Source organism: Podarcis muralis, chromosome 5 (genome assembly GCF_964188315.1).
Source record: "Podarcis muralis chromosome 5, rPodMur119.hap1.1, whole genome shotgun sequence".
Taxonomy (NCBI): domain Eukaryota; kingdom Metazoa; phylum Chordata; class Lepidosauria; order Squamata; family Lacertidae; genus Podarcis; species Podarcis muralis.
In genome coordinates, this window is record NC_135659.1 from 9,216,631 (window position 1) to 9,237,189 (window position 20,559).

General features: G+C 47.2%; 1 protein-coding gene and 1 long non-coding RNA gene across 5 annotated transcripts in view; one reads left to right on the forward strand and one right to left on the reverse strand.

Annotated features, from left to right (window-relative positions):
- The window catches only part of KIAA1614 (KIAA1614 ortholog), a 40,563-nt gene that overhangs the window by 632 nt on the left and 19,372 nt on the right, over nt 1-20,559 (forward strand). The window contains exons 2-6 of one of the 4 annotated variants that reach the window (XM_028732421.2): nt 6,216-6,380; nt 10,953-11,945; nt 13,051-13,134; nt 13,350-13,413; nt 18,904-19,047. In XM_028732421.2, the coding sequence (XP_028588254.2) occupies nt 10,979-11,945; nt 13,051-13,134; nt 13,350-13,413; nt 18,904-19,047 (1,259 nt within the window). In that variant the 5' untranslated portion in view covers nt 6,216-6,380; nt 10,953-10,978. Of the gene's footprint in view, nt 1-6,082; nt 6,381-10,952; nt 11,946-13,050; nt 13,135-13,349; nt 13,414-18,903; nt 19,048-20,559 lie in introns of those variants that run through there. The other 3 variants (XM_028732420.2, XM_028732422.2, XM_028732423.2) reach the window with 3 other exon arrangements.
- Nucleotides 140-5,658, reverse strand: LOC114598590 (uncharacterized). Its single transcript, XR_013392841.1, has 3 exons — nt 3,371-5,658; nt 1,260-1,861; nt 140-289 (listed from the first exon to the last, which is right to left on the reverse strand). It is a non-coding gene; the product is annotated as an uncharacterized LOC114598590 (long non-coding RNA).

Below are 20,559 nucleotides of genomic sequence, written 5' to 3' on the forward strand. Positions count from 1 at the left end.
ATTTAGAGGTGCACAAAAACCTTGGATTGGCATTTTCTGTGCGGTACTGCAGTTCAAAATCTCTTCTACATCACCACACACTGGTGTAATAAAGCCGCCTGGTTTTTCATCATAGGGTAATAATTCTTTTTTTTAAAAAAAACTTCCTTTGATGGCCTGCTGTATCTTTGGTTATCTTATGCTTAAAACACGTTTGCACTGTGAAACAAAACCCATCCGTCACCATCCAATGTATGCATCCTTCGCACCAGATGACGTCTTGGCCATCTTCAGTGTTACTCTTCGGCAGCTGTATTGGGAGTTAGAAAAAGAGAATGTGCTCTAACCCATTTGACACCCCCAAAGTAAGAGTGTTCTAACCAGAATCAGAATGAAGACAGCAGGATCACTTTAAGAAAAACCACACTTGCAAGCAATTTACTGATATACGGGCGGTTGTCTGCTGTTTTTATATGCTAACGAGGGAGCAGTAAATGTGGTGCTGTTGCTCTGTGGCACTAATAATAATTATTTTATTATTACAAATCCCATCAGCCCTGGCCAGCACAGCCAATGGTGAAGGAGGGTGGCTGTTGTAGGACAATAACAGTGGTTACGACATCAGAAGCCAGTTTAAATTGGTTTGAGAGCTGGTGTAATACAGTGGCTAAGAAGCTGAGCTATGAATCTGGAGGGCATTGGGTCTGAATCTTGCTTATTTAGCCTGGTGCGTAAATAAGCCTAAGCACCTGCAACAACCATGTATTCTTTACCTTCCTTTGCCTCTATTTCTCCTGTGCTGGAGTTTAGACTGTAAGCTCCTTCAGGCAGGGAACTGTCTTATTGTACTCAGTAAACCACCATGCACATGGAAGGTGCTAGATAAACAATCACCATTCAGGGAGGTAGGAAGCTTGGATGGATTTGGCAAGGTGTGGGGAGAGCCATTCTAGACCGGTCCTTTTTTTGGAGGATTCGCTAGGAGAATGGGGGAACCTTGACAGACCAAGTACTGTAGTCTTAGGCTTCAGAGCATGTGCAGAGTTCTTACAAGAAAGATGTTCTGAGAGTTTGAAAGTCTTGACAGGGCTCATCTTTGGTTACCTGGAAAGGATGGCTCCGAGGAGGCAAAAGGAACCAAAGGGGCAGCTTACATAGTTATAGGAATTAGAGATGGAAACTTCTTCCTTAAGCAGAGTATAGGATCAGTGATGAAATAAACTCTACCTCTGATTTAAGTGGTTCTATGAGCCAAAAATCTACCGACAGGATGAGCCCACCTCCTTAATGATTCTGCACTTCCATTAAAATTTGTTGTTGTTGTTTAGTCGTTTAGTCGCGTCCGACTCTTCGTGACCCCCTGGACCAGAGCACGCCAGGCACTCCTGTCTTCCACTGCCTCCCACAGTTTGGTCAAACTCATGCTGGTAGCTTCGAGAACACCATCCAACCATCTCGTCCTCTGTCGTCCCCTTCTCCTTGTGCCCTCCATCTTTCCCAACATCAGGGTCTTTTCCAGGGAGTTTTCTCTTCTCATGAGGTGGCCAAAGTATTGGAGCCTCAGCTTCAGGATCTGTTCTTCCAGTGAGCACTCAGGGTTGATTGCCTTCAGAATGGATAGGTTTGATCTTCTTGCAGTCCATGGGACTCTCAAGAGTCTCCTCCAGCACCATAATTCAAAAGCATCAATTCTTTGGTGACCAGCCTTCTTTATGGTCCAGCTCTCACTTCCATACATCACTACTGGGAAAACCATAGGTTTAACTATACGGACCTTTGTTGGCAAGGTGATGTCTCTGCTTTTTAAGATGCTGTCTAGGCTTGTCATTGCTTTTCTCCCAAGATCCATTAAAATAGTGTGAGTCATTTCAAACCAGTTAGCCTGTTGTGAGAAGAGAAAATATTGGTTAGTCAATATAATGCCGCCGCTCCGCCCCCCCGCCCAGTTTTGTGGAATACAGCTTCCACCATCTCTATAGCTGAGGATGATGGGAATTGTAGTCCACAAAAATCTCTGGAAGGCACTATTTTGGGATTTGTCAGGGGGCTGCTTATCAAATTTTCAGTTGACACAACGCTGGGAAGAATCGCATCAAGAACAAAAGATTCCAAACCATCTCAACAACCTGAACTATTGAGCCAAAACCAACAAGATGAAATTCAGCAGGGATAAATGTAACAAAAAATTAATAGGTGAGGTGGAATTGGGGAAAGAAACCTGGCTTGGAAGCAGTACATGTGAAAAGTATTTAGGAGCCTCCATGGATCAGCTTGTGAACCAGCAGTGATGATCATAGAGGGGCAGTCTTACGTTTCGTTAACACAAGCGTAATTCCAAGATCAGGCAAAGCAATAGTTACGCTATGTTCTGTGGTGGCTGGGCCACATCTAAAGCCCCGAGTGCCACATTTTAGAAAGGACACTGACAAAGTCAAGGATGTCCAGAAGAGGGCAACCAGAATGATAAGGGGTTTGGAAACCAATGTTCTATGAATGGTGGAAATAGGAGAGGTAGGACTGGAGAAGATTAAGGGGAGACAATCTGCAGGGCTATCACACAGAAGATGGAGCAGACTTGTTTTCCCTGTCGCTCTAGAAATCAGGACTAGAACCATACTGAAGACAAGCTGGTTCCAGCTAAGTGTTAGGATAGCCTTCCAAATGGTAACAGATGTTCAGCACTGGACTGACTGGGAGATGGTAGACTCTTCCTTGCGTTTAAGCAGAGGACGGATGGCCATCTGTCTGGGGTACAGGAGATGCATTCAGCATAGAGCAGGTGGTTGGATTAAGGGGTCCCTTCCTATTCTATGAGACTAAACATTTCTCAGCCTCACCCAGCCTCCATATATGCTTGCTACGTGTCTTACCAAACAGGGGGTCTGGAAAATTACAAGATAACCCACACAAGGAGCTTCAGTCACACACAAAGCTATGTGAACTTATTGTTTGCAGCCTTTGTAGCAACACGAGGCCACTGCGTATTCTGGGTGCATCCATAAGGCTCCTAGGCTACAGCTGCACCTATAGCTTAAGGTACATTTCTTATTATCCCAGTTGAACTAGAAAAACCTCCAGCATTACTTATTACATTTTGTAGTTCTGCAGTGGCACATAAAGGGTGGTCAGATCTCTGGACAGGAGAGAACACAAAATGCTGCTTTGTCTGCCTTGCTCTTCTTATTGTGCACAAGGGAAATTGGGCTGTTTAGGACGCAACTAGGGAAATATTTAAACAAGAGATCAATATGAATTCCCTGGAAGAAATAAAGAAAAGACTCTTGACCCCACATGGCAGTCTTTGGATTCAAAGTCTGAGTTACTGGTCCAGAAAACTAGCAAATTTTAACGTGGATTTTATGCCTTAAGCCTCACTAGGTTCAGGACGTACCAGAACGTAGATGCAGGGAAGATTATCCTGGCAAGCAGGCTTTCATCTTTCTCTTTCTACAGCAAGTGCTTTAAATAAAGGCCCTTCCTTCCACATCCAATTGTAGCCTTAGCAGTGCTTTTGTTCCTTGCTTGCAGACAGCAGCTGAGAGGGGGAAGCAATTTTGGAAGAGAGCTGTTAACTTTGCAGGGTTGCAAGGCATGTCAGGAGCACTGTTCTACCCCTTGTAGCCAATACTGGTCTCCGACGGGCCAGTCAACTCTGGACTCTGCAGGCTCTGGTTCTGCCAAGTTCAACCTGCCACATGACAGGCTCTGCCCATTCCTCTTCATACTCTAAACTCTTCTCCTGATCTTCCAGTTGCCTCCAGGCTGCCATTGATCCACCTCTTTCTACCAGCGGAGGCTGGTCCATTAGGGCAATTGGTGCCCTGCCCTGCCAATCAGCTTCCTCCTTCTCGGGCTCAGTGATGTGCTGTAGAACTCAGGAAAATGGGGACAAAACTTACAGTTGGCTCTGCCTGTCATTTATAATAATAATATATTTGTACCCTGCCCATCTTGCTGGGTTTCCCTAGCCACTCTGGGCGGCTTCCAACAAAGATTAAAAATACATTAAAGTGTCACACATTAAAAACTTCCCTGAACAGCCTTGACACGTCTTCTAAATGTTAGGTAGTTGTTTATCTCTTTGACATCTGATGGGTGGGCGTTCCACAGGGCAGGTGCCACCACCGAGAAGGCCCTCTGCCTGGTTCCCTGTAGCTTTGCTTCTCACAATGAGGGAACCGCCAGAAGGCTCTCGGCGCTGGACCTCAGCGTCCGGGCAGAATGATGGGGGTGGAGACGCCTCTTCAGGTATACTGGGCGGAGGCTCTGGCTCCACATACATGCTGGGCGCCCTGCTTTTTCTGCCCCCCCCCAATCCCATGGACACCCCCCTCCACTGTTTTCTTGCTCAGTCTATTTCTCTCCTGGCTCCTCCAGCTTTGCCAATGGGGCCAGTACTCACCATTACTTGAGAAGAATGGACTGTGGAACTCCTTGTCAAGAGACTGGGAGGCCTCTTTTGCCCCTTCTGACAGCCTGTTGCTGCTGTGCAAAAACATTACAGGCAGGCGCTTAACCTGCCCATCTGTTCTTTTTCATTCCCTTGCCTTGTTCATGGAAGTCTTTTATCTGCCGCCTCTTTTATTTGCTGCCACCGCCTTTTAATTTTTTTATTGTTTAGCAGGATTTAGATCGTACACTAGCTTGAGCATCTCTTTGAATGGAAGGGTAGCATCTTCTTTTGTAAATAATTTTAACATTTTATCTTAAGCATCTCAAATTGCTTTCGAGCTTATCCCTTTCAAAGCAGTTTCAAAGCTCTTACACATCTTATGAAAACGTCCAAAAGAAGAGCGTCTTTGGATTCTTTCGCTTTTGCCTTTATCTTGTATTCCCCACCCCCACCCCCGAACTGCTCTGAGAGCTTTGGATGAAGGGTGGTATACAAATGTAATAAATAATAATAATAATAGCCAGAGAGAGAACAAGAGAGCTGTGCCTCTGTATGTTTTGGAATGATGTCGCTTTTTTAAGAAGCTCAGTCCTACGAACAAATGCAAAAGCTGCAGGCCGCATCCTTGCAGAGCCCTGAACTTCGGCTCAAAGCAAAACTCGGAGTGTATAAATATGGAGAGACTCACCTGGCACTACCATTACATAGCTATAGGTGCAAGGAGAAAACATTCTTCTTTACCATGGGTGTAGACAGGATTTTGTTGGGGGGGGGGGGGCAGAACCGAGTTATGTGCAACGCAGTTGATCAGATAAAGTTAAATAGCCAGCTGTTCTCTTTGGTGGTATCCTGAGATTGCCGTCGCCCATCTTTTTAGGACCACTTTTGTTTGAGACAGAAGCATCCCATCATTATTATTTATTGAATTTATATACCGCCCTATAACTGGAGGTCTCGGGGCAGTTCTTTCCCTGGGGAGCTTTAGATAAAGGGCAGTGTAGTCACAGCAATAATAATTAGTAATACTAATAATAATTCTTTTTCAGCCTCCCCCCTTCTCTTCAGAGCGGACTTCGCATAATAATAATAATAATAATAATAATAATAATAATAATAATAATTCTTTTTCAGCTCCCCCCCCCCTTCGCCTCCTGCCTCGTCGCCCCCAACCTCCGAGGTCTTTTCCAACTCCAGCCATCATCTCCCTGAGAGAGAGAAGGGCGCATTCCTGAAGGGCAGCCAGCGGCCGCTGAGAGAGAGCCAGAGCCAGCCCGCTTCCTCCCTCCTCCTCCTCCTCCTCCTCCGCCATCCCTCTCTCCCTCCCTTCTCCGGGGTTTCAGGAGCGAGCAGCGGCCTTTCCAGCTTCGCCCCCCTCAGCCGCCTCGCCAGAGCCTCGGCCTCCCTGCCGGCCCAGTCAAGACCGGCGAGGCCTGGCGCCGCGGCCTAGTCGTGAGCGGGAGCGCCGGGCTCGCGTTCCCCGGCATGCCGCTCTCAGGTCCCAAGGGCGCAGGGGGCTTTGCCTGGCTGGGGAAAGAGGCCGAGTGCTCCTCCCTACATCTTGAGGCCCTGCTTTTTTGGGGGGCGCCCTCGTTTCCTAAGCGTGTGCTTTTTTAGATATATGTGTGTATGTAAAAGGATATTTATACGTGCATCTTCTTTGGGCACCCCTGCTCCCTAAGTGTGTGCTATATATATATATATATATGCATGTATTGGCATCTTTTCTCATTGGCGCATGAGGTGGTGAGTGAAGTGAGAAGAGGCTCCTGGTTTTCTTCAGGGGATGCCAAGAGCTCAAGAAAAGTCCCTTTTGCCTTTCTGAGCGGCTGCTCCGTCCTTTCAGGTCTTCTGCTGGATCCAGTCGGTGCAAAACTATCTCTCGGGTCTTGGATGGATTTGGGGAGAATGCCTTCGCAGGGCTGCAAGCCCCGGACTCAGTTGCGCAGGCTGCAGCTGTGCCCATTTCCCCGTCAAGGAAAGTGAAGGGCAGCCGGCCGGAGAAGGCCTGGTGAGCACAAATCTTCTCCGTCTGTCTCTTTGGAGTGCAAATTCCAGGGGGTGCTCTTGTGGGCTTTGCGCTCCCTGGACTTGAATGCATGCGCAAGTAGAAGCTTCCTACCGTGGCAGTTACAAATGATGCTCTTGCGGGCCATGCGCTCCCTAGGCTTGCTTGCTGACTTCAATGCATGCGTGAGTAGAGGTTTCCTGCCATGGTACTGTAGTTAGAAATGATGCTCTTGTGGGCTTTGTGCTCCCTGGACTTGAATGCATGCGCAAGTAGAAGCTTCCTACTGTGGCAGTTACAAATGATGCTCTTGCGGGCCATGCGCTCTCCAGGCTTGCTTGCTGACTTCAATGCATGCGTGGGTAGAGGTTTCCTACCATGGTACTGTAGTTAGAAATGATGCTCTTGTGGGCTTTGCGCTCCCTAGACTTGAATGCATGCGCAAGTAGAAGCTTCCTTCCGTGGCAGTTACAAATGATGCTCTTGCGGGCCATGCGCTCCCTAGGCTTGCTTGCTGACTTCAATGCATGTGTGAGTAGAGGTTTCCTACCATGGTACTGTAGTTAGAAATGATGCTCTTGTGGGCTTTGCGCTCCCTAGACTTGAATGCATGCGCAGGTAGAAGCTTCCTACCGTGGCAGTTACAAATGATGCTCTTGCGGGCCATGCGCTCCCCAGGCTTGCTTGCTGAGTTCAATGCATGCGTGAGTAGAGGTTTCCTGCCATGGTACTGTAGTTAGAAATGATGCTCTTGTGGGCTTTGTGCTCCCTGGACTTGAATGCATGCGCAAGTAGAAGCTTCCTACCGTGGCAGTTACAAATGATGCTCTTGCGGGCCATGCGCTCCCTAGGCTTGCTTGCTGACTTCAATGCATGCGTGAGTAGAGGTTTCCTGCCATGGTACTGTAGTTAGAAATGATGCTCTTGTGGGCTTTGCGCTCCCTGGACTTGAATGCATGCGCAAGTAGAAGCTTCCTACCGTGGCAGTTACAAATGATGCTGTTGCGGGCCATGCACTCCCTAGGCTTGCTTGCTGACTTCAATGCATGCGTGAGTAGAGGTTTCCTGCCATGGTACTGTAGTTAGAAATGATGCTCTTGTGGGCTTTGTGCTCCCTGGACTTGAATGCATGCGCAAGTAGAAGCTTCCTACTGTGGCAGTTACAAATGATGCTCTTGCGGGCCATGCGCTCTCCAGGCTTGCTTGCTGACTTCAATGCATGCGTGGGTAGAGGTTTCCTACCATGGTACTGTAGTTAGAAATGATGCTCTTGTGGGCTTTGCGCTCCCTAGACTTGAATGCATGCGCAAGTAGAAGCTTCCTTCCGTGGCAGTTACAAATGATGCTCTTGCGGGCCATGCGCTCCCTAGGCTTGCTTGCTGACTTCAATGCATGTGTGAGTAGAGGTTTCCTACCATGGTACTGTAGTTAGAAATGATGCTCTTGTGGGCTTTGCGCTCCCTAGACTTGAATGCATGCGCAGGTAGAAGCTTCCTACCGTGGCAGTTACAAATGATGCTCTTGCGGGCCATGCGCTCCCCAGGCTTGCTTGCTGAGTTCAATGCATGCGTGAGTAGAGGTTTCCTACCATGGTACTGTAGTTAGAAATGATGCTCTTGTGGGCTTTGCGCTCCCTAGACTTGAATGCATGCACAAGTAATAGCTTCCTACCGTGGCAGTTACAAATGATGCTCTTGCGGGCCATGCGCTCCCTAGGCTTGCTTGCTGACTTCAGTGCATGCGTGGGTAGAGGTTTCCTACCATGGTACAGTGGCCCGTTCCAGAGGCCCGTTCACACGTGAGCAGAAAGCAACCCACGTCTGCATGTGTCATGATTCGCTGCTTCTGCGCATGCGCGTGATGTCATTTTGTGTGTCTGCGCATGCGCAAGCGGCGAAACCCAGAAGTAACCCTTTCCGATACTTCCGGGTCGCCGCAGGATGCAACCTGAAAACGCTGAAGCAAACGCAATATGAGGTATGACTGTACTGTAGTTATTTCTGATGCTTTTGTGGGCTTTGCGCTCCCTAGACTTGAATGCATGCGCAAGCAGAAGCTTCCTACTGTGGCAGTTACAAATGAGGCTGGGGCTCGGATGGAGAAAGTGAGGCAACAGCTGCTGGCTCAAGAATTTGGTTGTGTGCAAGCGAGATGGTGGTTCAGCAGGGCAAGTTGATGGGTCCCGAACCTCAAATGAAGTTGGTTTGAAACCAAGAGCTCGGTCTTGTTTCTCTTTCTACAGCAGTGGCTCTCAAAGGGTGCGGTGTGCCACATTGGTGTGGCAGGAGGACAGGATGGCAAATGTGGAGCATCCATGGTGTGTAGCACCATCGTCTTGCATTTTTCATTGCAGGGGTGGTTTCTTGGAAGAACTCTCGTTCTTTCCCTCCCGGTTTGCTGTGATTAGTGTCCCTGAGCCAGTCCGGGGGCAGCTATTAAGTGTTTCAGAACGCCCCCCAGCCAATCGCGTCATTTTTTTGTGCGGTGCAGAAACCATGGTTTGTAGCGATGCATGAACATGGCCATGGTTTCCTCTGCTTTGAAAACGAGGATAGCTACACACAGCTTGCATTGGCTTCTGACACATTCTCCGTTAAACCGTGTTGCCCTGTTCTAAATCCAAATTGTGCATAATAGGCAGTGGGACGGTGCAAAAGTAATAAGGAAACTGTTCTTTTCCATGCCTTTGAAAAGAGCGGCATGAACGTGCCTGTTGCCATGGGCACAGTGCTCGCTCCTTTTTCATGCTTGCCTGCTTGTCGCCGCTGCAACAACCCAGTAGAGCAGCAAGCGGGAAAAGAAGCTCTTAATTCCATGGCCCCCTCCTTTGCAAACCTTTTTCCAAGCTGGAGTATATTTCAGATGTTTAAAGCATGCTGTGGACATTGTTGAGATAGCTTTGTTGGAGATGGCTGTGGAAGTTGATAACTGGGAGGGGTGCAGCTGAGAATGTGACCCTGCAGCCCTGTTTTGCCCCCTCCCTCAGTGCTGTAGCATCAAAACTGCAAGTTGTGTAGTACCGTTTTATTTGCTGGCCAGATTATCCATGGATTGAGGAAATCCAAATATAGCAGGTGGAAAGTGTGGATTGCCGCATGGATGAGGAGGATGTTTTGTAGATGTGACAAAAAAGGAGACACAAGATGTTTCTAAATCCACATTAAACTCCAGTGTTGATGAGACCCTACGAAGGGGTGAGTTGCTTTTGGGGGGGTTAATTGTGCCCCAAAGCACCACTCCTGAAGAACAAGAAAAGTAACTCAGCAAGACCCCAAATTACTCTTTCTCCTACTTACTGTGTTATGATTTTGCTGTGAGCCATTCTCCGAATCAGAGAGTTCTGACTAGAGAAAGAGAGAGAGATCTCTCTCTAGTAGAGAGATCTGCACTATCTGTTATTTCTATGTGATGGAACATGGAAAATTATTCTGTGAATTCCTTACATCTGGAAAGCCAACAGTTGTACTAAGCTCACTGTGACAGCTACTAGTTATGATATAGTAGGGCCTTCTCTATCCCATGATTTTGCCAAAATTAAGGAGGGGCACCAAATTTTTGCTATTGCTTGGAATATCTTTTCTTCCAAAGACTCTCTTTGCTTTTTAAAAAAAGGAAGTTTCTGGGTAGAGTTCATACTGTGTGCGAATCACTTTGCGAAATCTCAGGAATCAAGTGTGGGTCTGAATGAGGTGCAAAACAATCAGGATTGTGTGTGTTGTGATTCTGCAGGCATGCAGTAAAACCGTGCAGTGTGGTCCTACTTGGAATTAAGGCCCATTGAATTCAATGAGACTTGCTCCAAGGTAAATGCATTTAAGATTCCAGCCATGAAATGTGGTATGGGATGCAGAATGGGCCTTTCTGAGGTTCTCTGCTTTCATTTGCAAAACAAGGAAGTTTCTTTCAGCTGCTAATAGATATATGCTTCAAAGAATGGCTGCTTAGTGCTGGCTGAATAAATGACCAGGTGGCTATGAGCAGGTGCCCTGCAAAACTCCTTGCACTTTCATATGACCCAGCAAAACCAGAATATATTAGGCAAAATAATAAAACTGAAGACTAAATTATGTTAAATTGCTGTTTGCTCTATTTACATAATGCATGTAGACTGTAAGATTCTGCTTTTCTCGGCAGAAAATCTGGATTATGATTTGGGTATGTAGTAAATATGACCCTGGGAGTGACTACAGAGTGGGCCTTTAATTCTCACTGTGCTGCTTTTCTGTCCCCGAGGTTGGAGAGAACAGAATAAATGGAGTAAAATCAACGAAATACGTAAATTTGTACAATTTAGGCAGGATTTATTTTGTGCAGAATTTTGATTATCTTGAATAATTATGGATATTTGAATGCAGAGCATGAAACCCTCTATCTGGGTCCCTCTTAGGTTGGCCAGATGCAAAAGAGAACAGAGGTATTGCACCTTTGATAATTCCCAATTCTAGACAACTATTAAAGGTGCAGGGGCCCTGTCCTCTTTTAGCCAACCCTGCCCCCTGGTAAGGCCCTTCAGACAATGTTCTCTTGCCCAGCAATCGTATTGAAACGTCTGTTATTGTTTCCCCCACGAAAAAGGTACCTCACCACCTGGAAGTGGGAGCATGGAAGGGAATTTCGCTACTGAAAAGAGAAGGACGCTGAACACCTTGAAGCAATGTGTCAGAAATATTCCTAGAGCGAAACAGCCCCCCGAGAACATTGATGATACAGGGGAGCATTGTCTCAACGGGCCATCCTGGGTTCCACTGGGGCTGCTGCGGGATTCAAGCAAGGGCACTTCTGTTCTGGAGTCCAAAGTTAAAGCTCTGAAAGAGAAGAGGAGTGCCGTCCACAGGCAGGCGGAGGCAGCACCCCAGGAGCGGGCTTCTCCCAAAAAGGCCAAGGCCCGGAAAGGGAAGCCGCTGACGGAGCCTGCTCCTCAGGATGCTGTGGTGGAACCTCAGGCCCAGATCCGCACCTACCTGACAGATGTGCTGCTGGACAGCACTGACTACCCACGTCTCAAGCAGGAGGGATCTCAAGGGGCAGTACGTACAAGCCTGCTTGTTGACGACTTTGAACCTCTGAAGGGGTCTAAGGCGGCAGAAGAGCCTGCAGGCATGGGCTGGAGCTCACCCGAGGCATTCCAGAGGCTTCCAGGAAGCGACAGGATGGATAAAAGGGGCTCGTCAGGAAATGCAAAAAGGGCATCGCAGAATGGCCTCTGTGGGGCCAGCTCCTTAAAGGACCTTTCCTTCAACCAGAAATATTTTGAGGATGCAAACGGCAGAGAAGAGCACCTGGTTCATGGTATGGATTTCGAAAGCGGTCCTTTTCTCCACAAAGATGACGCCTGTGGGGCGGGAACAACCGGCCGCCTTTGGCGAACCGAGAGCTGGGACAGTCTCTGCAGCGGCGGAAGCAATGCCAGCACCCTGTCCCTGGCAGAGAGAGTGGAGAGGAACCGGTCGATGCTGCAGGAAATGTTGAGCGCGACGCAGTTTAATAGCCATTCCTTGCGGGAGCTGCATACTCTGCGTCATCACAAGAAGGATGGCCCAGGCCGTGGGAGAGATGGGCCCAGTAACGGTATGTGGAAGCAGGGTGAAGAGGTTTTCAGAAACCGAACAGGATTTGCAACTTGGATGGGTAGTAGTGGGGAGAAATACTGTGAGAGTTCAGAAAGTACCATATTTTTTTGCTGTATAAGACCCACTGTTTCCCTCCTAAAAAGTAAGGTGAAATGTGTGTGCGTCTTATGGAGCAAATGCAGGCTGCGCAGCTATCCCAGAAGCCAGAACAGCAAGAGGGATTGCTGCTTTCACTGCCCAGCGATCCCTCTTGCTGTTCTGGCTTCTGAGATTCAGAATATTTTGTTTCTTGTTTTCCTCCTCCAAAAACGAGGTGCGTCTTGTGGTCTGGTGCGTCTTATAGAGCGAAAAATACGGTATTGCAAAAAGGGGGGGGGACCCGCCAGAACTGAATTTCCACCTCCCTCTCCACTTGATCCTCGCTTTTTCCTCCCCCAAACGTCTTGGTTTGATCCTCAGGAGACGCAACCACCCCACCATGTCCCATCTTATGCTGTTCTTCCATTCTCTACACCCTGCAATCCATATGACGGCCCCTAGTCCATGTTGATGCCACAGATCCCTTTGCCTTTGGTCTTAAAAAAAGGGAATTGTGGGGATGGGCTAAGATTTTTGTCACAACAACGGCATGTGAGAGGGGGCTGAATAGGTTTAACCTCTCCCCCCCGCAATATCCCAGCAAAAATGTCCCCTTCTCTGCTACTGTTAGCCCCAAGAAGGAAGCTTCCTCTGGCGCCAATGGGAACCAACTTCCTGGGGCTAATAGTAAGCACATACTCTCTCAAGAACGTAAGTCCCAGCGTTCCTCAGTTGCTGCTGGTATTTTCTTTGCACTGGCAAGAGGAGCCTTCAGGTTTTGGCTGCTGGCTGGCAACGGGAGGGAGGGACAAGTCCCATAATAATCAGGGACATTGAGGTCCCAGGGCAGTAGGAGCCAAGACTATTAATAGGATTTGCAAGCCCAAGCATATATGTGCGTAAATGAGTTAGGCCTCTGGTCTTCGGAGTGCAACAGTCATTAGATTTGAGAGGCCAGGAGCAGTTTCTCAATGACATTTATCGCCCATGGAATAATTACTATATATGTATGCCATGTCTTGCAGTCAGATCAGGCAGCCAGAAATATACAAAGGGACCTAAAGAATACAAAGAGCCCATTACTTTCTCCCACCCAAAAAGCAGACCAGGTATGTAGGCTTACAAGTTTGTACAGAGCCTAGAGCAGGATGCTTGGGTGGTGCAGAATTGGGACACCGGGCCCAAATCTTTGGGGTGAGGAACACTGAATATAAATAGCCTTTTCTCGGTATAAGATGTGTCTTTTCACACAAACCATGCTGCATTTCATGTGGCTAAAGTATACACAATAATAACATGCACTTCTCTTGTCCTGTGTCTACAGAGATTCTGGCAAATGATGTAGACTGGGATTCTGGAGTTTCGTTACAGGATTCTGAAGGCTACCGGTAAGATTTCAGTATCCTCATTCCCCTGCGAAGGCAAGGAGACACAATCCAAAAATGCTTATAGCCATTTCTAACTTGGGACTTCACACTGGAGTTGACTGCATGTTTGCAGCTGTTTGTGTTCCCATTTAATCTGCGGTTCCCCAGATTCTTTTAGGAAAAAGATGTGCTTTAAATGATTGGTTCTAATCCCTACCCCGCAGACTGCTTGAATATTGATGAGGGTCATTGCAGACCACTTAATGATTTTTCTGCCTGTTGCAGCAATTGCAATACGCCATGCTAGATGGCGTACGATTTTTAATAGCATTTTTATAGCTTCTTTCATTTCTTATATATTGTATTTTCTAGAATTCAAATTGTAATGCAGTAAAATACGAAGGAAGAAATAAAAATACAATTAAAAGTCAGTGCGAACATATGGATATTCCATCTCCCATCTTCAACCACAAATCCACAGACCGCACTTTGGGAACCGCTGCTTCAAATTACACTATGGATGCGACGAGAGAGTGGTTTGCTTAAAGGCCATCGTGGTTGGTTTGTTGCTGAAAATAACATTACCGCCCCCCGGGCAAAACATCTGGGAAATTTTGAACTGAAATTACACAAGGGGCTTCTGCTCGTCATTGGGGGAGTGTTTTCTCTGTAAAACAGCAGTCGGCTTCATTGTGCTGCTGCTCCTTCCGAAAAACCTCAGCAGAGCAAGATGCGAGCCTCCGTGTGTGCGTCGCGAGGTGTGCAGGCTGCAGTGAAAGAGTTAAGCTCAGGCCAGCTGAAGTGAGTCTGTGAGCGGATTAAAATAATCACGAAGATTAGGGTGAAGACCAATAGGGGAAGGGTTTGAGCGATAGGCATGTTGATTGTGCAGAGAGAAATGGGTCACATGGTGAAACAGTGAAAGCTTTAAGATGGTGGACCCCCCCACCCTCACAACCCTTTCCTTTTCTAGTGTTGCAGTGCTTAGAAGACGGGAAGGGATAAAGAAAACCATTGCAGGCCGATGTTTGGTGCACCAGCAGCGATGCATGGAGGGGGTGGGCGGCTTTGGACTCAGCACAGCGTTAGAGGGTGGTACCAGCAGATCCAGCACAGGCTTTAGAGGAAGAGTTGTTTCTCAGAGTAGCTGCGTTGCAGGCGTGAGATTGTTCCACGCCACCCCAGGATCCCCAAGCGGCGCAAGATTCCAGGGGTTGCAGGTGCCCTTACCAGGGTCTGTGCTCCCTTTGGAGACCACGAGGCACAGCAGAGACTGTGGTGTCTTGATGATATGTGGTTTAATTTATACATAGATACAACCTGCACCTAGATGGAGGGATTGCCGGCTATTCACATCCTATGAGGTCTGGTTTCTGCCTTAAGGGCAGCTTTGGATGAAAGGACTGCAAAAAGCCACCCTCTGGGTCTCTTTGTTCCAGCCTGCCATCCCTAGCTCATGTGGAGCGCTGACCCTCTTCCTCCTCCCCATTGCTAACCAACTCCAAGGACCTCCCAACAACCTGTGCCATTCAAAGTTGAAACCCTAAACCTCTGGTGGTTTCCTGGACAGGCCACCAGTGGCCTTTGTCCCCTGCTAATGGCCCATCTACCTGAGCTGGCTTAGCTTGTTAGCATAAGTAAATCCAGGGGTGTTGCACATTTGGCAAAATTTAACCAAACCTTGATTAATTCTAGCCCTCCCCCCAAACCCATAACATCATCCCAGGTTCAATCCCTGGAATCTCCAGATATGTCTGAAAGAAGCAGGACTGGGAGAGAATCAGATCCGACATGCTGGAGAGATGCTGTCAGTCAGTAGACCAGAGCTTTCTAAACTGTGTGTCTCAACACGTTAGTGTGCCAGCTATAGTGTAGGTTTGTTGTGCAAACGCTCCCTGCGCTCCTCCCAGGGCTGGAAAGGGGTCGGTTTCAGCATCTTGGGCTTGCCGATCAGAAGGTCGGTGGTTCGAATCCCCGCAACGGGGTGAGCTCCCGTTGCTCTGTCCCAGCCTCTGCCAACCTAGCAGTTCAAAAGCACACCAGTGCAAGTAGATAAATAGGTGCCGCTGCGGCGGGAAGGTTAATAGCATTTCCATGTGCTCTGGCACTTGACACGGTGTCCCGTTGCGCCAGAAGCAGTTGAGTCCTGCTGGCCACATAACCCAGAAAGCTGTGGACAAATGGCCACTCCCTTGGCCTGAAAGCGAGATGAGCACTGCAACTCCATAGTTGCCTTTGACTGGACTTAACAGTCCAGGGGTCCTTTACATCCCCCCCCCCCATTACTGTGTTGCTAAATGATGCATGTCTAAAAAGTGTGTCATCAATGTGAAAAGTTTGGAAGGCTCTGCAGTGGACCATTGGTCTTCAGCTGGTGGGTCACTGCCTGATATAAGGTGTGTCCCAACAGCAGCACTGTATCATTTTTAAAAATTAAGAAATTGGTCCCCAAATGCATGCTCATTCTAATGGCGAGTCCTGGGTTTGAAAAAAAGGTGAACACTGATATAGACAGTCCTGAGCTACATGGACCAAGAATCTAACTGAATATAAAGCAGCTTCTTAACCCATCTGGTGATGTTAACTCAGAAGTAAATTTGACGGTGCTTACTCCCTAGTCAGGGTGAGTAGGGTTGTATATCTATATTGCTCAGTCCTTCCTTGAAGCTCACTGTTAATATTGAATCATAGAATCATAGAATCATAGAGTTGGAAGAGACCACAAGGGCCATCGAGTCCAACCCCCTGCCAAGCAGGAAACACCATCAGAGCACTCCTGACATATGGTTGTCAAGCCTCTGCTTAAAGACCTCCAAAGAAGGAGACTCCACCACACTCCGTGGCAGCAAATTCCACTGTCGAACAGCTCTTACTGTCAGGAAGTTCTTCCTAATGTTTAGGTGGAATCTTCTTTCTTGTAGTTTGGATCCATTGCTCCGTGTCCGCTTCTCTGGAGCAGCAGAAAACAGCCTTTCTCCCTCCTCTATGTGACATCCTTTTATATATTTGAACATGGCTATCATATCACCCCTTAACCTCCTCTTCTCCAGGCTAAACATGCCCAGCTCCCTTAGCCGTTCCTCATAAGGCATCATTTCCAGGCCTTTGACCATTTTGGTTGCCCTCCTCTGGACACGTTCCAGTTTGTCAGTGTCCTTCTTGAACTGTGGTGCCCAGAACTGGACACAGTACTCCAGGTGAGGTCTGACCAGAGCAGAATACAGTGGCACTATTACTTCCCTTGATCTAGATGCTATACTCCTATTGATGAGGCCCAGAATTGCATTGGCTTTTTTAGCTGCCGCGTCACACTGTTGGCTCATGTCAAGTTTGTGGTCAACCAAGACTCCTAGATCCTTTTCACATGTGCTGCTCTCAAGCCAGGTGTCACCCATCTTGTATTTGTGCCTCTCATTTTTTTTGCCCAAGTGCAATACTTTACATTTCTCCCTGTTAAAATTCATCTTGTTTGTTTTGGCCCAGTTCTCTAATCTGTCAAGGTCGTTTTGAAGTGTGATCCTGTCCTCTGGGGTGTTAGCCACCCCTCCCAGTTTGGTGTCATCTGCAAATTTGATCAGGATGCCCTTGAGTCCATCATCCAAGTCGTTGATAAAGATGTTGAATAAGACCGGGCCCAGGACAGAACCCTGTGGCACCCCACTAGTCACTCTTCTCCAGGATGAAGAGGAACCATTGATGAGCACCCTTTGGGTTCGGTCAGTCAGCCAGTTACAAATCCACTGAGTGGTAGCATAGTCAAGACCGCATTTTACCAGCTTCTTTACAAGAATATCATGGGGCACCTTGTCAAATGCCTTGCTGAAATCAAGGTAGACTACATCCACTGCGTTCCCTTCATCTACCAGGCTTGTAATTCTGTCAAAAAACGAGATCAGGTTAGTCTGACATGACTTATTTTTCAGAAATCCATGCTGACTATTGGTGATCACAGCATTCCTTTCTAGGTGCTCACAGACTGTTTGCTTAATGATCTGCTCCAGAATCTTCCCTAGTATTGATGTCAGACTGACTGGGCGGTAATTATTTGGGTCCTCTCTTTTCCCCTTTTTGAAAATAGGGACAACATTTGCCCTCCTCCAGTCTGCCGGGACTTCGCCTGTTCTCCAGGAATTCTCAAAGATGACTGCCAGTGGTTCTGAAATCACATCTGCCAGTTCTTTTAATACTCTTGGATGCAGTTCATCTGGCCCTGGAGACTTGAATACATCTAGACTAGCCAAGTATTCTTGTACTATCTCCTTAGTTATTCTGGGCTGTGTTTCCTCTGCTGAATCATTTGCTCCAAATTGAGTCAGCCACTGCTTCTCTGCTTACGTCTGCTATCCAAGGATGTTACAAAGATAAGGCAGATTGAAAGAAACCCATGGACACCACTCTGAGTTCTTGAAGGAAGGGCAGAATACTAATATCTGTTTAAGAACAAACCCATCATTTATGCTTTTTCTGTATCTGTAATTATTCTCTGTATGGTTTTTATTGTGTTATAAATCACTTTGGGACACCTCGTGGGAAGCTGTTCATTAAATAAATAAAGACTGGTACAAGTCAGTATTTATCGAGCAACACAATACCCTTTTCAGGGGAACAATTAAAAGAAAACATCTCATCTAGGCATGTAGAGTGTGCTCCCTTGCTTTTTTTGTGGGAGTGGGTGAGATTACTTCCTGAAGTGAGAAGATCCTTGGCCCTTTTCTTTAAACCAGAGTGTCTCCTTGAGTCTTGAAGTGACATCTTTTGGGAATGTGGAAGCAATTTCGTAGAGAAGACCTATTGCCAATTATATGAATGTTGGCTTCTTAGTCTTGCCCTGATCTGTGGGGAAACTCAGTTCTTCAGGTTTATTTGGGCAGGTGTGCTTGAAAGACCAGAGCTGGCCCCTGGCAACACAACTAGTGCTGTATTCAGAAGATGTGAATTTGCCAGTTGTGGACACCTGCAGGATGCCTTTGACATCATATGTGCTAGAGAGCTATCTATCTATCTCATCATCATCAATCTCTGTGTTTCTTGGTTTTTAACAATGTATAGTCTTCCACTCCAGTGTTTTGGGTAGTGCAGAGCCTCCCAATTCTTTTAAAAATGTGCATTCAAGACTGCTTGGGACTCTCTTCGGTGGGGATGGGGCGCAATTTTTAAGGAACTACCAAGTACATCTTTTTACTTGCTGTCATATGTAATTGAACGGCTTCTTTTAGTCTGGAATGTACAAATTTCATCCTTAAATGCTTTGACCTCCCTGCAGCTTTTCATCCTGGCTGCATGTCTAGAAATCAGTTTTGAGATGGATGCTACCAAGCTGGCTATATCTTGACCTAAAAGATGCCACCTAGTGTGAACTCAGGCAGCTGCAGGGGACCTAAACCCAGCCTCCATGAGTGTGTTGTCTCCCCACCACACTGCTGCCACCGTCACTGTTAAACCACTCTTAATCCTTGTTATTTTTTTCCTAATCCTCCGCTGCTTCCTTGCTCCCTGCTGCTTTGCCTGCAGGGCCTTTGTTCCCAACCAGGAGCTGGAGCTGAGTCCCAGGCATGAACAGGCCAAGCAACTGCTGCAGAGAGCTCGCATGAAGGCCAGGACGAACCCACTCCGAGCAAGCCATAACATCCTATCTACTGCCCCTCAGGAAAGGAGGTAAGGCCAGTGATTTATCCTGCTCTGGGCCTGGGAGGCAGATCAGGGAAGAGGGCAGGAAAGAAGGATCTGTACTGCGTTTCCTGTCCGCAGCCCTCCATTCCAGCTTTTGCATTTCTTGCCTTTTCATCTTTCACACTTGTAAACCGCTTGTGCTGTTCGCATCTATAGTTCTCCACTCACAAAATTCAATACACTGCCAACCGTGTACCTGTCCGCTGCGCTCATTGAATACATTTGTACCTAGTGCTGGGGGATTTTCTGTCAGCCACCCCCCATTGGGGGAGGTATATTGTCTATCTTACTTCATCTCATCAAGGTGTTAGACTGCCTAGTCTAAAACTATGGTCAGAGTGAGGTGCTGTGCCAACTAATCAAGGAGAGCGCCCCAGGAATTATAATGTGTGTTGATTCTGGACCAGGAAAACAACAACAATGTATGTGATGAAAAACATAACTTCGGATTGAGATGCAAACATCTGATGGAGTGAAATCATCGATTCTATTAATTGTAGTCACACCATTGATATGACTTTGTTGTTGTTGTCTAGTCGTTCAGTCGTGTCCGCCTCTTCGTGACCCCCTGGACCAGAGCACGCCAGGCACTCCTGTCTTCCCCTGCCTCCCGCAGTTTGGTCAAACTCATGCTGGTAGCTTCGAGAACACTGTCCACCCATCTCGTCCTCTGTCGTCCCCTTCTCCTTCTGCCCTCCATCTTTCCCAACATAAGGGTCTTTTCCAGGGAGTCTTCTCTTCTCATGAGGTGGCCAAAGTATTGGAGCCTCAGCTTCATGATCCGATTGATATGACTTAGGCATCCATAGTTACCAAAACAGGGACTAGCTGGCTCCTGTACAGAAATGTAGTCATGAATATAAACGTAAGAACATATTGTATGGCAAATTCACTTGACCGAAATTTTTAGAATAAGATTTAGGGGGGGAAAGGATGTGCACCGTTGTTGTGATAGCTGAAAGGTCTTTTAGCATAGGAGGGGAAACATAACTTGTCATGGGTGTTTACAAAATGTGTGGCAAGCTGCTGGATCTCATGGGTAGCTGAATTTCTGGCCACCGTGCTGTGAAACCGTTGTTTAATGCTAAACATTAAACAACGTTTAGCAGTGTGCTGATCTTTTGTTGTGCAACAGATGAGGGTTTCGCTCACTCTCACATGGCCAACACACCAAAGATTATTGTAAGCGCTGGTGGAACACATTCTCCATCCCCTATGCCAAGCACGCTGGCAGCTTATGCAGAGTTATTGAATCTGGAGGATTATGTTGGTTTTATTTCATGATAACAAGAGAGGCGCTAGCTATAAGGTCTTTGCATCAAGGCACACTTGTGGTGTTTGCTGAACAATATCAAACATCATCTCTAGAGTAAAACGAAAACATAACCTCCACCAGCAAACTTGCATTGCTGCTCTATATTCTACCCTTCCTCCTATGCTCTGCGGAAAAGAAAGCACTTTTAATATAAATAGCACAGGTGCTCCAGATCCCATAGA